This window comes from Cryptotermes secundus, unplaced genomic scaffold (genome assembly GCF_002891405.2).
Source record: "Cryptotermes secundus unplaced genomic scaffold, Csec_1.0 scaffold250, whole genome shotgun sequence".
Classification (NCBI taxonomy): domain Eukaryota; kingdom Metazoa; phylum Arthropoda; class Insecta; order Blattodea; family Kalotermitidae; genus Cryptotermes; species Cryptotermes secundus.
This window is the reverse complement of record NW_019738873.1, coordinates 1,030,529-1,043,317: the sequence shown is the minus strand read 5'-3', so window position 1 is coordinate 1,043,317 and position 12,789 is coordinate 1,030,529. Positions and strand designations below refer to the sequence as shown.

General features: G+C 36.7%; 2 protein-coding genes across 4 annotated transcripts in view; both read left to right on the top strand.

Annotated features, from left to right (window-relative positions):
• The window catches only part of LOC111871126 (WASH complex subunit 4), a 32,890-nt gene extending 25,076 nt beyond the window's left edge, over positions 1 to 7,814 (top strand). Inside the window, exons 14-19 of the mRNA XM_023863976.2 lie at positions 10 to 189; positions 435 to 678; positions 1,284 to 1,501; positions 3,277 to 3,457; positions 5,415 to 5,608; positions 6,537 to 7,814. Of these exons, the coding sequence (XP_023719744.1) occupies positions 10 to 189; positions 435 to 678; positions 1,284 to 1,501; positions 3,277 to 3,457; positions 5,415 to 5,608; positions 6,537 to 6,659 (1,140 nt within the window). The 3' untranslated portion in view covers positions 6,660 to 7,814. The remainder of the gene's footprint in view (positions 1 to 9; positions 190 to 434; positions 679 to 1,283; positions 1,502 to 3,276; positions 3,458 to 5,414; positions 5,609 to 6,536) is intronic.
• Positions 7,815 to 10,204: 2,390 nt separating this feature from the next.
• Positions 10,205 to 12,789, top strand: part of LOC111871102 (membrane-associated guanylate kinase, WW and PDZ domain-containing protein 2) — a 52,926-nt gene continuing 50,341 nt past the window's right edge. For all 3 annotated transcript variants that reach the window (XM_023863905.2, XM_023863904.2, XM_023863903.2), the window contains exon 1: positions 10,205 to 10,926. In XM_023863905.2, the coding sequence (XP_023719673.1) occupies positions 10,566 to 10,926 (361 nt within the window). In that variant the 5' untranslated portion in view covers positions 10,205 to 10,565. The remainder of the gene's footprint in view (positions 10,927 to 12,789) is intronic.

Below are 12,789 nucleotides of genomic sequence, written 5' to 3'. Positions count from 1 at the left end.
ATTTTACAGGGTTTGGATGTTCTAGAGATAATGCGGAATATCCACATCTTTGTTTCCAAGTACCTTTACAATCTCAACAACCAGATATTTGTGGAGCAGTCAAGCAATAATAAACACCTCAATACCATCAACATCCGACACGTAGCCAATTCCATCAGGACTCATGGCACTGGGATAATGAACACAACAGTAAATATCTGTTTTAGTAATTTTAAGTTCTACATATTTGTTATGATTACATTAAAGTCATATTGGGTTTGAGGTTGTCACAGTAGTGGCTATGAGGAGTTCACTCATCTGGGATACAGTGCCATATCCCAGAAGATAAAACTATTCACAGTACAGTTAAGTTGCAGAATGAGTAGTTAGTCGAAAAACAGAAATATTGTTTCCAGATTATTAACACCAGATGTATTGTTTTATAAATATTTCAGGTAAATTTTACATACCAATTTCTTAGGAAGAAATTCTTCATCTTCTCTCAGTTTATGTATGATGAACACATCAAGTCACGCCTAATTAAGGACATCCGATATTTTCGAGAGAATAAGACACGGCTGGAGCAGAAGTATTCGTATGATCGAGCTGACAAATTTAATAAGGGCATCCGCAAGCTGGGCCTCACCGCAGATGGACTCAGCTACCTGGACCAGTTCCGAATGCTGATCAGCCACATTGGTAAGATATGAATCACAGAACATAATCATGCACAGTGACCGTTTCCTTCTGGTTATCACTGGTTAACTTATTACAAGTTGTAAAAATTTAATTGCTCCACTGATGTAAGAAACCTGCAGACTGAGTTATGTTGTAACACTGTATGGACTTTTTCCTTTCCATTTTAATAGTCTTTAAATAAACATAGTCAGATATTGGCCGTGCCATAGCTCAAGCGGTTAGTTGCTGGCTTCCCACCGCGGCGGCCCGGGTTCGATCCCTGGTCTGGTCAAGTGGGATTTGTGGTGGACAGAGTGGCACTGTGGCAGGTTTTCTCCGAGTACTTCGCTTTCCCCTGCCAATCTTCATTCCACCAATTGCTCCACAATCACCCTCACCTATCATCTGGGGCTGTACAATGGGCCAGAAGTGGCCGCAGTACAAGGGACTTAGTCCCACCCCACTAGCAATAAAAAAAATAGTCAGATATTGACCTCCTAACTGTTGTTTTCATGTAAACATTGTAATTGAACGTGATTTTAAAAGAACAGTTCACAAACTTAAGTTTGTTACATAAAGTTACGGTAACCATAATACATTAATATTTAATGCATATTCTAATTCAGGCAATGCAATGGGCTACATCAGAATGATACGTTCTGGAGGTCTTCATTGCTGTTCGAATGCCATTTGCTTTATACCTGATTTGGAAGATATTGTGAGCTTTGAGGACCTATGCAAACAGGAGGGTCTGTCTAGTCCCTGCCAGGAAGCGGCTCATCGCCTCGATCAGGTCATAGGAACCTTAGCCCGCAACTTTGCTGAAGGAACAGAGTATTTCAAGGTATTATATGGCTAGCTGCAAGTAGTGGACATAAATATCAGTGAGTAGTGCATCTCTGTTATATGATACACCTGGTTTATTCTCAAAATTTTTAACCAAATAAATAAATTTGAGCTCCATTTAATACTATTTTACTTTGTAAATTTTTATGTTTACATAAATAAGAAATCAGAAAACAAACTCAAATAATGAGCTGCATTTATCTCATTTATAAGGTCTTGAATATTGGCATGTCCAAACCTTATTTATGCCATTTTTTAAACATTGAACTGTGCCTTGATGTATTAAATGTGGTGATACCAGTATATCCTTCAGGCTGGGGTTTAGATACAAGGCTGTCAACCTTGCTTTATAAAAAAAAAATATTGCTTCAAAATCTAAAGAAGTGAAAACTGGACAGTGCCCATATATCAGCTCCATAAACATGAAGAAATAAATTCCATTAGTGTCCATATATCAGCTCTATGTAGTACTTCTTCAATTGCTGAAACCTTATAAAATAAACGATAGTAAAGAATAACAGCGGCACGCACACAGGAAGACTACACAGGATAACACCTATACAGTGTGGAAACAAGAACTAGCCGCTGCAGCACTTTAGACATAGGGCGAGTAACCCTAACAATTTTAAATTTAAAATTTAGAGAAAAATTTTAAAAGATTTTAAAATTAGAACTAAAGATTTTATAGTGCTACTACAGGAACGTCAAAATTAACGTGTGTAAAATAATCTACAAACCAGACAGATATCAATGAAGTAGATGTTGATAATAACAAGGAAAGTGTTTTAAATGTTAAATTTTGGGCTGGGTGCAGTGTGACAGCAACGTGAGTGTTATACACCTGATGATGGCCGTCTGAGGCCAAAACATGTAGTGTAGAGGAGCAAGATCAAGGACACATAATATATTGTTTGCACTTGGGACGGAATTTGTATCATTATATCGTTTATCGTATGGAGTGCAACAGGATGCTTAAATATAATATTGTAAACCTTATGAAATATTAGTTATGATAAACATGGGAAAATAAATTCTATTAGTGTCCATATATCAGCTCTATGTAGTACTTTTTCAATTACTGAAACCTTATAACATATTAGTTATGATAAATACGTGAAAATAAATTCCATTAGTCAAGGTGAAGAGAGTTTCCCTAAGGGAAGGTGAGCACCAAATCGAATCTCCAGCCCTTCAAATTTGAAGCTGTGCATAAGGCTGCTTACATTCTGACATTAAACTGCATTTACTGAAAAGCTTCAAACATGATCATCACATACTTACAATACTTATAATATTATACATTATTCAGGAAAAATAATTTTGGTTAGTCAGTGATGAAAAAATTCCCAGAACAATTGAGTCGAACATTTTGAAGCAAGCAATATTGCTGCCTGCTTCATGGAGTCTGTAGAAGGGATTGAGTTTCACCGCTTTACCGTTAAAATAAAATGAAGCTAATAGAACAGTATGAGTTGTGTTACATTACCATGAATTATTTATTATTTATCTGGCTTGATAATGTGTGTTATATTTTAATTATAGGTTAACCACATCAAGAGTGATTATTTATTTATTGACAAATTCTAATCATTTGGGCAGAAGGATTTCAAGAATGATGTATTTAATGATGTGACTTGTTCAAGTGTTACTGTTGTAGCAATTATGAATGCCAAATAAAATGAATGAATGAATTTTGAGCAGCTGAGAATGCCATCTTTGGATACTGTGCTATAATGTAATTATGCCTTCATACTGAATCTTACTGTTTTATAGCTTCTGGTTGGTGTGTTTGCATCTGTATTTCGAGACCCAAAGAACGTACACCTTCGCAACTTCCACATCATTGTTCCACCACTTACCATCAACTTTGTTGAACACTCAATCACTTGCAAGGAAAAGATGAGCAAGAAGAACAAAGTGGGAGCAGCATTTACTGATGATGGATTTGCAATGGGTATATCTAAAAAATTAACATAAATATACTTTCAGAAGTCTGATTGTATCTCAACTTCCTGTTTCAAAATACCTCATTGTGATGGTATGGCTATAGCTGTTTTTATACAGGTGCTGTTGTTGGTATTTTAATGGGTCATTAGACCCATTATTTGGCATTAGACAAAATTAATCTATTAAACAGCAGTCCTTTCAAGTCGCGTTCCCCCCTCCCCTCCACCATGCAACGTAATGACATGCAAGACAGGACAGAAGTATACATGATCACGATGCATAAGAATGAAATGATAACAAGTGGCAAGATATACAGAACCTGTAAGGCTGCATATGTTCTGTATTGCAAAACATGGGGACTGTGGATTGATAAGGCATGATGCAACATTTCATCATGATCTCTCAGAAGTTCTGTGGGATGGGGTGGGGTGAGACTGAGATCACTTGGTATGTTGGCCATTAATTGACCTATTGTACCAGCCCGGAAGATGGATGAGTATGGAGCATTTGATGGAATGAGAATTGGCAGGAGAAACCAAAGTACTCGCAGGAAGCCTGCCCCCATACCACTCTGTCCACCACAAATCCCACATGACTTGACCTGGGATTAAACCTGGGTCACTGCTGTGGGAAGCCAGTGACTAACTGCCTAAGGTATGACACGGCCAGAGGACTAAGAAAGTATACATATATATGTTAATTTAGGCCATTGTCACGTGTTAGTAACTAGACACAGGGTGTGGATTGATAATTGGATTTATTGAATGGTTATAACTCGTAATTACAAGTAACTATGATAGTTTCACTGATTTACACACTGTAAAAATCACAGTAACTACAACACAGATAAGGTCTTCTGTGTTTCCATTAGTCATTGCTTGGTAATGGCTTTTAACAATGTAGATTTTTCTGCTTGTGAGCTTGTGTTCTTACTGGCCACTGGCTGTCTCACAGCTAATTTTCAGCTGTAACTCAGTGGCTTCGAAGTCAAAGTCACATTGCGACTGACGGTCAGTCAGTCAGTAAGTCTTGGTGTCGAGCCCCATCTGGTGCTCATGACCAGATATTTATTACTGTTTGACATTTACGGTCTTGCTTTTGTGGGGCGCCCTCTCTGACGAGAGGACGGGCCTGTCTTCTATATATGCTGCTGGCCCTTGTCGGTGCAGTCTTTCTCGGGTCTGAGTCCCTTGAGACTTGCGACCATATTTTACTGTCCCAGATTTGAGACTTCCCTGTCCTCTGACTCAGTGGCTTGTCCCATTGGTCCTTGTTATATAGCCTAAGGACAGACCACATAGAAAACACTGTGTCACAGTCATTGTTTACTGGCCATTGTGTAGCAATATCTGGAATGTTTACTGGCCAATTGCTTAGCAACGCCCACCTCTTCTCACTCCGTTATTGCAGCTTTCAGCCATTGTGTCACACTGGTAATTAAAGCGGACATAAAAATAAACCAGATGAAACAAAAATACCAAAGTAAATTTACTGTGCCAAGTGAAGTTTGAGGATCTCATGGCAGTTAATATGAAGATTGTGATCTTTCTGGATTGGCGGTGTGTACTTTTATAGATAGGTACCGACATTTGAGAAGAACCTGTTTTCCCCATCTTCCACTGAAATGTTGGTGCATGTTTACAAAATACATGGTGTCACATCTGATGAGACTGTAATCTTCTGTTATACCAAGTTCAAAAGAAGTCCATTCAGTAGTTAATGGTGTTGCTACTGGCAGATGAACATGACACATCTAAATCTGTGAGTTTTCAATTTTTTAAGAATTCTAATGAAAGAAAATTTACTGTTATATGTGATTGCAATTAGGAATATTTGGTACACTCTATTATTTTAATTTTAGAAAAAGGACTATTTTTGTGTGTTCTGCAGAGATCACTGAATGGTTTGTGCTAGTATTACATTGTGTGTCAGTGTTACGAATGTAGCTATTATTTATTTCATAGGTATAGCTTACATCTTAAAGCTTCTGGACCAATATGAGGAATTTGATTCGCTGCATTGGTTTCAATCAGTGAGAGAAAAGTACAGTATGGATAAAGCTTCTCTCGGCAAACACAAATCTGTGGTGTCAAAAGAGGATGAAAAGTTGCAGCAGACTATGACTCTCACCGCTAGGAGACTGGACATTTATCAACAAGTATGTCAAAGTTTGCTTTCTCTTCTTACATGAACGTGTAAAAGCTGCAAGGGGAAAGAAGAACCCTCTCCTCGTTTCACCATGTTTCCTTGGGGGAAGAGACTATATTTCAGTTATCTTACCAGACACCACTGTTGAGTGGTTAGCATTCCTACTTCATATTTGGGGGACCAGTAACCAGGTATCATGACTGAGGTTTTTCATGGTTTTCTTCAGCCCTTCCCAGCAAATGCAGAGATAGTGCCTTAAATTAGGCATAAGCATTTCCTTCCACTCCTTACTATTTCATTGTTCATTAGTTGTCCTGTCACTCAGCAGTGTATAATTGTAATGGTTAACTAACTTCATTTAGGTGAGTCCTTAAGAATCCGCCAGTTGCCCAGCTACACAAATATTGTCCAACATTTTCTGGAACCTGCAGGTTTATTACTATGTTCACAAGAACCTGCCACTGATCCCTATCCTGAGCCAGATCCATCCAGTCCATACCACCCCATCACATTTTTCTAAGCTCAAGTTTAATATTATCTTCTCACATGTATCTAGGTCTTCCTAATGGTTTCTTTCCTTCTGACTTTCCCACCAAAACCCTGTATACACTCTTCCCCATCGTCTCTACATGACCTTTCCATCTCATCCTCCTTGAACTGATCATTGTAATTATATGTGGCTCTTAAATCAACCAAAAATTAGTGAAAGTAACAAACATCGAATAAAATGGAAACAAAAATCATATCTTTTGGGATATAGTGCCATATAATCCTTTTGAAAGTCAACTGACATGTTCTACTGAAATTTCAGTTTACCGTCAACAGACTACATGGTTGTTATATCCCAGATGACAGAACTCTATGTTATGACTTTGTCATTCATTTTGGTTATGTGACATGCTTGTCCATCAAGTTTTTTTACAAATTCACCTTTCCAGGAATTTGATTTATTGTACTACAGTCTCAGCAGTGCAAGAATATTCTTCCAGAAGGAAACTGCCACTCAAGAAGATGACACTTTAAAGAGTGAAACTGGCTCAACAAACAATTTTCAGGCTTAGTGAGAATGATCAATCAACACTTGGAAGAAGATTTTGTTGTTAGCATCTGTCTCGTAAGCATGTTACATAGGATAATAACTGTTACTTGTACCTCTTTTTACATATTCAATTATTTATCATACACAGACATCATTTACTGATAATATTTTTATGAGCATTCCATTTTCTCTGGTTTTATTTCCAAAGATTTGTCTCTGAAATTGCACAGATAAGCAAAGCTGAAAAATTCCAGTCACTTGAACACTTTAGTACAGTATTCTCTGCAGGAAATGGGACCAGAGATGCTTCTCAGAAAAAAAAAAAAAAAGAGAGTACTTTCCACTTTATGCCCAGTGTGTTTACAATTTTCTTATATAATTCTGAACACTGTAATACTGCAAGTTATATAATTGAGAATTTACTGTAGACCTCAACAATTTTGATATGAGAAATAATTGCAAGTAGAGAATATGAAATTAAAAGTGAATTGGTAATTTTTATTATGAAGTATATTTGTTACATGTATGTTGACAGTGTATTTACTCATATTTAGTTCTGAAAAAAAGTTCTTAAAATAAACATCTTCACATGTAACTGTTTTTTAATTCTACATTTTACATGCTTCTCTGGCTCTGTGGACTAAGTTATTTTTTTCTTTTTATTTTCTTTTGATGCTATTTGTGTAAGTGTTGTATTAGTGTTTTTTTAGTATGTGTTATATTTTTAGTCATATTGATTGCATATCTGTTGAGAAGACTATTGAACATCTTTTTCCTTTATACACTTATCTATTGAGTCACTATTTTTCCTATAGTTTTTGAGAGTGTAAGATTTCTCAAAACATGAACTACAAACAGTGTCACTTGACAAAACTCATACATTCATAGACTCTGGCTTCTTTTGCTACCACTCCAAAACATGGTGATAAAGCATTTCCTTGCATTAGACAGTTCTGAATAGGAAATTTATCGGACAGATATTTACCTATATGTACTTCGCTACGGGTTTCATTGTTTCATTTAAACACATTTTAATAAGCCTAACTAGTTTCATGTGTACCCCAAAATGATTAAGAATGTTCTACTGCACTTTCCTCTTAGCCGAATCATGGGCCTTTTTGAAGTCCATGAATAGCTGATATACTGTACTCCAATTCTTTCTCCAGTATATGACAAATGCAAGAAATCAGATCATTACTTAATCTGTTACATCAAAAACCACACTGATGATCCCCAATATTTTCGTCTACATATGGACTTAACCTTCAGAGAAGGATGTTGGATAAAATGTTGTATGAAGTTCGTAACAGTGATATTTCTCAATAATTACCACAGTCCGTTTCATCACCCTTTTCTTAAATTTGTATAATATGTAATAGTATTATACTGTAACATCCTGCTGCACCTTACTTAGTATCAAATGTTACTGGTTCCACCATATCTGCAACACGCTTTCTATAAAACTTATTAAAAGTTTAAACATTAAACATTTAAAACTGGACTTTATTATGAATCGGTATGGTTGAAAATTAATTTGTGTGCAGTGTGCTCCTACATTATGAAGCAGGTAATGTATTATAAAAATATTGTTGAAGTAACCTCCCCTCCTCCCATTGACATACCATGAATGAATGATAGTGCGTAATGAATTGGAATAAATGCGGAAGCAGTCATAGTCTGATGAAAGGTGATATCCTTGTATTTGCCTCAAGGAACAGAGGGAAGCCATGAACACCCTTAGGATATTCAGTATTGAGTGGGCATGGCTTGTTAAGAATTTCTTAAAATTTATGAAGTCTTAAGGGCAAGCACGTTATTCACAAGTTTGAATAATAAAATAGAGCGTGGAAGTAAAATTTAACTCTCAGTTCTTCCAAATCCAAAGATGACAGTCATAGTCAAAAGGATATAAGCTGAATTGATGATTATATAATGTGCAAATGAAAATAAGATAAAATTGCCTAATTGAACTTCTTCCCACTCCTCATGTTGGTTACATAATGATGCTGTCATTAATGAGCCTACATAGGGTTGGATGATAAAGGTAAAGTTATGCCTGTGCTTAACTAATTAAGCACTACGCCATGAAGATGTATGGGGTAGGAGAGTGGTCAGCCTCCAGTACCCACTGGATAGGAGGCTGGGTAGACCCCAGCAGCAGTCTGGATTATGTGGAGAGAAGAGAATTCTTGACCCTACCAGGACTCGAACTTCAACCTTAATTAATGCATAGCAGTTGGTGGGATGATAACTGGCAGGGGAAATCAGCCCCACTGCTACTTTATCCATAATGGTAATCTGAACAGGCATAGAAGAATTGCAAGGTCTAACTGAGAACAGCATGGAAATGTTACATTTCTTTCATAATTATGTATTTCATTACACTGTACGTACGAAAATAAAGCAATTTGTTTTTAACTGTTCAGAAAATAATTTCTATTTAGTAACGCCATGCCACCAGAACTATTTCCAGTAAATCCAGCTCAGTAGTTGAGAAATGTTCGCGGCTTCATACACTGAAATACTTGAAAATACTTTTCATGTATAACCCACCTGGTGCATCCTCCCCTTCCTTCTGAATACCATTGACTCAGAAGAACTGAAAAGGTGAGAACTCTTACGAGGGTCTGTGTATAGATGCGACACTGTTTCACCATGAAGAATTTGCTGTTATCGCTTGGCTACTAGATGAAAAGCAGAGCATTAATAAACATAATCGGAAATGGATTCATGAAGCGTGGGAAAAAGAAAGGTTTAGGTTGAATGCGTTAGAATGTCACAGCAAACTATTTGCAGTCCAGATTATAAAAAAAGGATAAAATTGTCCCTGTGCTTAGCTAATTAAGCAGTATGCCATGAAGGCGTATGGGGGAGTGGATGTATAGATCCACATTTTATTGACCTCGGCACTAGGTGGAGATGACTGATCAGCTTTATGCCCCGGCAACTTTACCCCCGGGGAAAAATTCCGCGGTACCCATTGGATAGGATGGATGAACCCCTGAGCCGGTCTGGACGACATGGAGAAGTGAAAATTCTTGCCTCCACCTGAGGACACGAATCAGAAATCTACAAATGGACGTTGCTGCTTTACGTCCTAAGACTAGCTTCAACAATGCAGTCAGTTACGTGTATGACAATAATTACGAGGCAAATATCTTCATATTGATATTGAACTTTAAAATTGCCATTATATCGATACTGTTTAATGTTAAACGATGAACTCTCGTTAAATTTACATTACTAAATATTTCTTTCGTGTACATACCGGCTGCTTTAAAATAATTTATAGGCTTCATAATGAGGTATTACGCTGAAGTAGATGTGTACGTTCATTGAGGCGACTATCTGGTGGTGCTTGCCAACACAATATATTAGCACAAAATAACTGGAATTCCAGTGAATTTTCCGGTAGAGAGTTAAAGCTTATAAGATTAAATATTAATTCAGCTTTTCGGAAAGCAGCGCATTTCGTCGTCACTATTTTTCGTGCGTTTAAAGGATGTCGACCTTTCTATTACAGGACTATACTCTCTTGCGCATGCGTAAGAGTTGCAGCAACTAGGTCGCATTTCAAAAGGAAGTGTTTGACAGGTGCATAACGTGGATAGCGTTACAAACGGTTACAGATAGGAATGATCTACATTAGGCGTGTAATAAATATGTGCGAGTACATAGAACATTATACGTGTGAACAAGTGAATTAAATGGACAGTATAATTCTGGATGAAGACAGTCTGTTTAAAAATGGAAGCTACCTGACACCTGGTTGTCTAACCGTCAGATGTGAAATACAAGCAACATGGCTTCTTGGTTTGTGTGAGGTACTGAAAATGTATGCGAGAAAGCAGATGTCGAGAAGTACGGGGTGGATTAAGAGTATTTTGTTTCGTGGGAAAGGAAACTTCGTGCTGAAAGTTATGTCATAATGCTGAAATCTGGCCAGAAACGGCCTAATACCCCAAACAAGACGAAATCAGGAGTTATTGGTTCCCCTGATGCTGCAGAGCATTGGCGACAGGGTGTTCGCGAAACAGTAATCACTGCTCGACCCGACGGCAGTTTGAACTTTTCAGTGCATGGTGGATCTGATAAAGGAGAGTTTGCTTACGTGAGTCATATAGTGCAGAATAAAGTGAATTATGTGAGCGGAAAATTACACGAAGAGGATATTTTATTGGAAATTCAGGGACAGAAAGTAGCAGGGTACACTCAGCGAGATGTGGTGGCGTGGTTAAATCATTGCTGTAGAAATGGGAATCCTGTGGTGCTCAAGACAGTTGATGCCGGTGAGTACGAAGTAGAAAGAGTAATATTAATAGTAGAACGACTCTGTGTTTTGTTAGACACGGAAAGTTGTAATTGCACAGAATCACCGGCTTTTTGGACGTAGGTTAACATGTAGCACACTGCATTATACATTTGCACGTCTATTGAAGTATGAGGATGTATGTACAGTTTTGCCAGTCATTCCAGTATATAAGAAAACTATTACACTTTTCCAAGTTTCTGAGAAATATTTTGTGACAGTGCCACAAATATGTTGGATTTGTGTTTCAGTTAATGCTCTGTAGTACTGATTGTTGCTTCAGAGTAAGAATGGCAGTGTTTCAGTAATCACAATAAGAAATAGTCAGCTCAGGTTTATACGTAGTAATATGCATTTGAATTAAATTTCTTTTGTTGGCAAATGGAAACACTTAAACCAGTAGTTAATGAAAATTGTTCTGTATTTTTGTAGGAAAGAAAATAAAAATTTATTATCCTTGCAGCGGTCGCTCGATCAGTATAGTTCGCTTGCGGACTAAAGCCACAGAGTTTGTTTGTATTTTTGGTGTTTGTTGTGGATCATTGGATACCATAATTCTCCTTTTCTATAAGTACTGAATCATTTCATTTGTGATACACAAGTTTAAAAGATGGTAGAGATTATTTTATAAGAACAGTTTAACTGACAAGTTTCATTGAGACTGTTTGCAATTTTTGTGGATTAAAACTGAAATGGTAGCTAGATATATGTAATATAGTAGTGTTTAATTTCTCATATCATTAATCCCATATATCACAATTTACATGCTCTGGCGATATTGAAATATCGATAAGTAGCAGAAAAATGGCTACTTAGTCAGTATGTGAGGTAGCAGTTTCCCCTTCTCAGTCTCCATGAGTCATGCTGTGTGATAGAATACGTTTTTCTCTTTTAAGAATTTCTGAGTTAATATTTATTTTCCCCATATATTATATTACACTTCTCGCAGTTAACAAGAAAATCCAAGGTCAAGTAAAAGAATATATGGGTGCTTTTATTATTTGGGAATGTTTTACATTCTTATACCATTTCATTGGTTGAACAATGGATGGTCAAGTGTTCAAAATACTAATTTATGGTACTTCAGTAAACATTAGTTGCCACCTGACATACCTTTATTTCAAAATTAAATCTGTCTCTATATCTGAGTTAAAAGAAATTCACATGATTTTCATTCATTCATTAATATGATGAAAATCAGTCTTTTATTATGTGAACATAAATCTTTTCATTCCTTGTTGTAAGAGTGCAAAATGTCTATAAAGTTTTCGATATTTAAGTTGCTACATTTATGAATATAAATAGTGTACATGACATCATCCTAAACATTTTGCTTTGATGTGTACAGTGCTTGTCTGAGAACTGTCAGAACATCATATGACCATTCTGATAGGAGTGAGAAGCAATCTTTGTCTCAGCTCACATATATTGTAATGGACTTCACTGCCATCCAAATATATGCATGAAATTAGCCTAAGTAGCTGACTGATGTTTGGATATGCCTTACATGATTTCACTGTTATCTTTATACAAAATTTAAGAAACGAGAGTAGAAATATTTGACAGTTAAATAATGCAGGCAGTGTGGTTAAGTTTTGTTACGAAGTGAATTGAAACATAACAAATTGTAGGGCATTGTTCTTTTTTAGCTATGCTCAAAAATATTTGAGAAAGATGTGTATGAAAGAGTAACTCACTGTTTTAAACTCCAGTGGAATTTTAGTTAATTAACAGTTTGGTTTTAGAAGGGGACGTATGCACTAACAAAGCTGTACACAGCCTTCCTCTTGAAACACTGGAGTACTGTGTTACAGGAAACCTGTAGTAACAGTGATGTATCAGG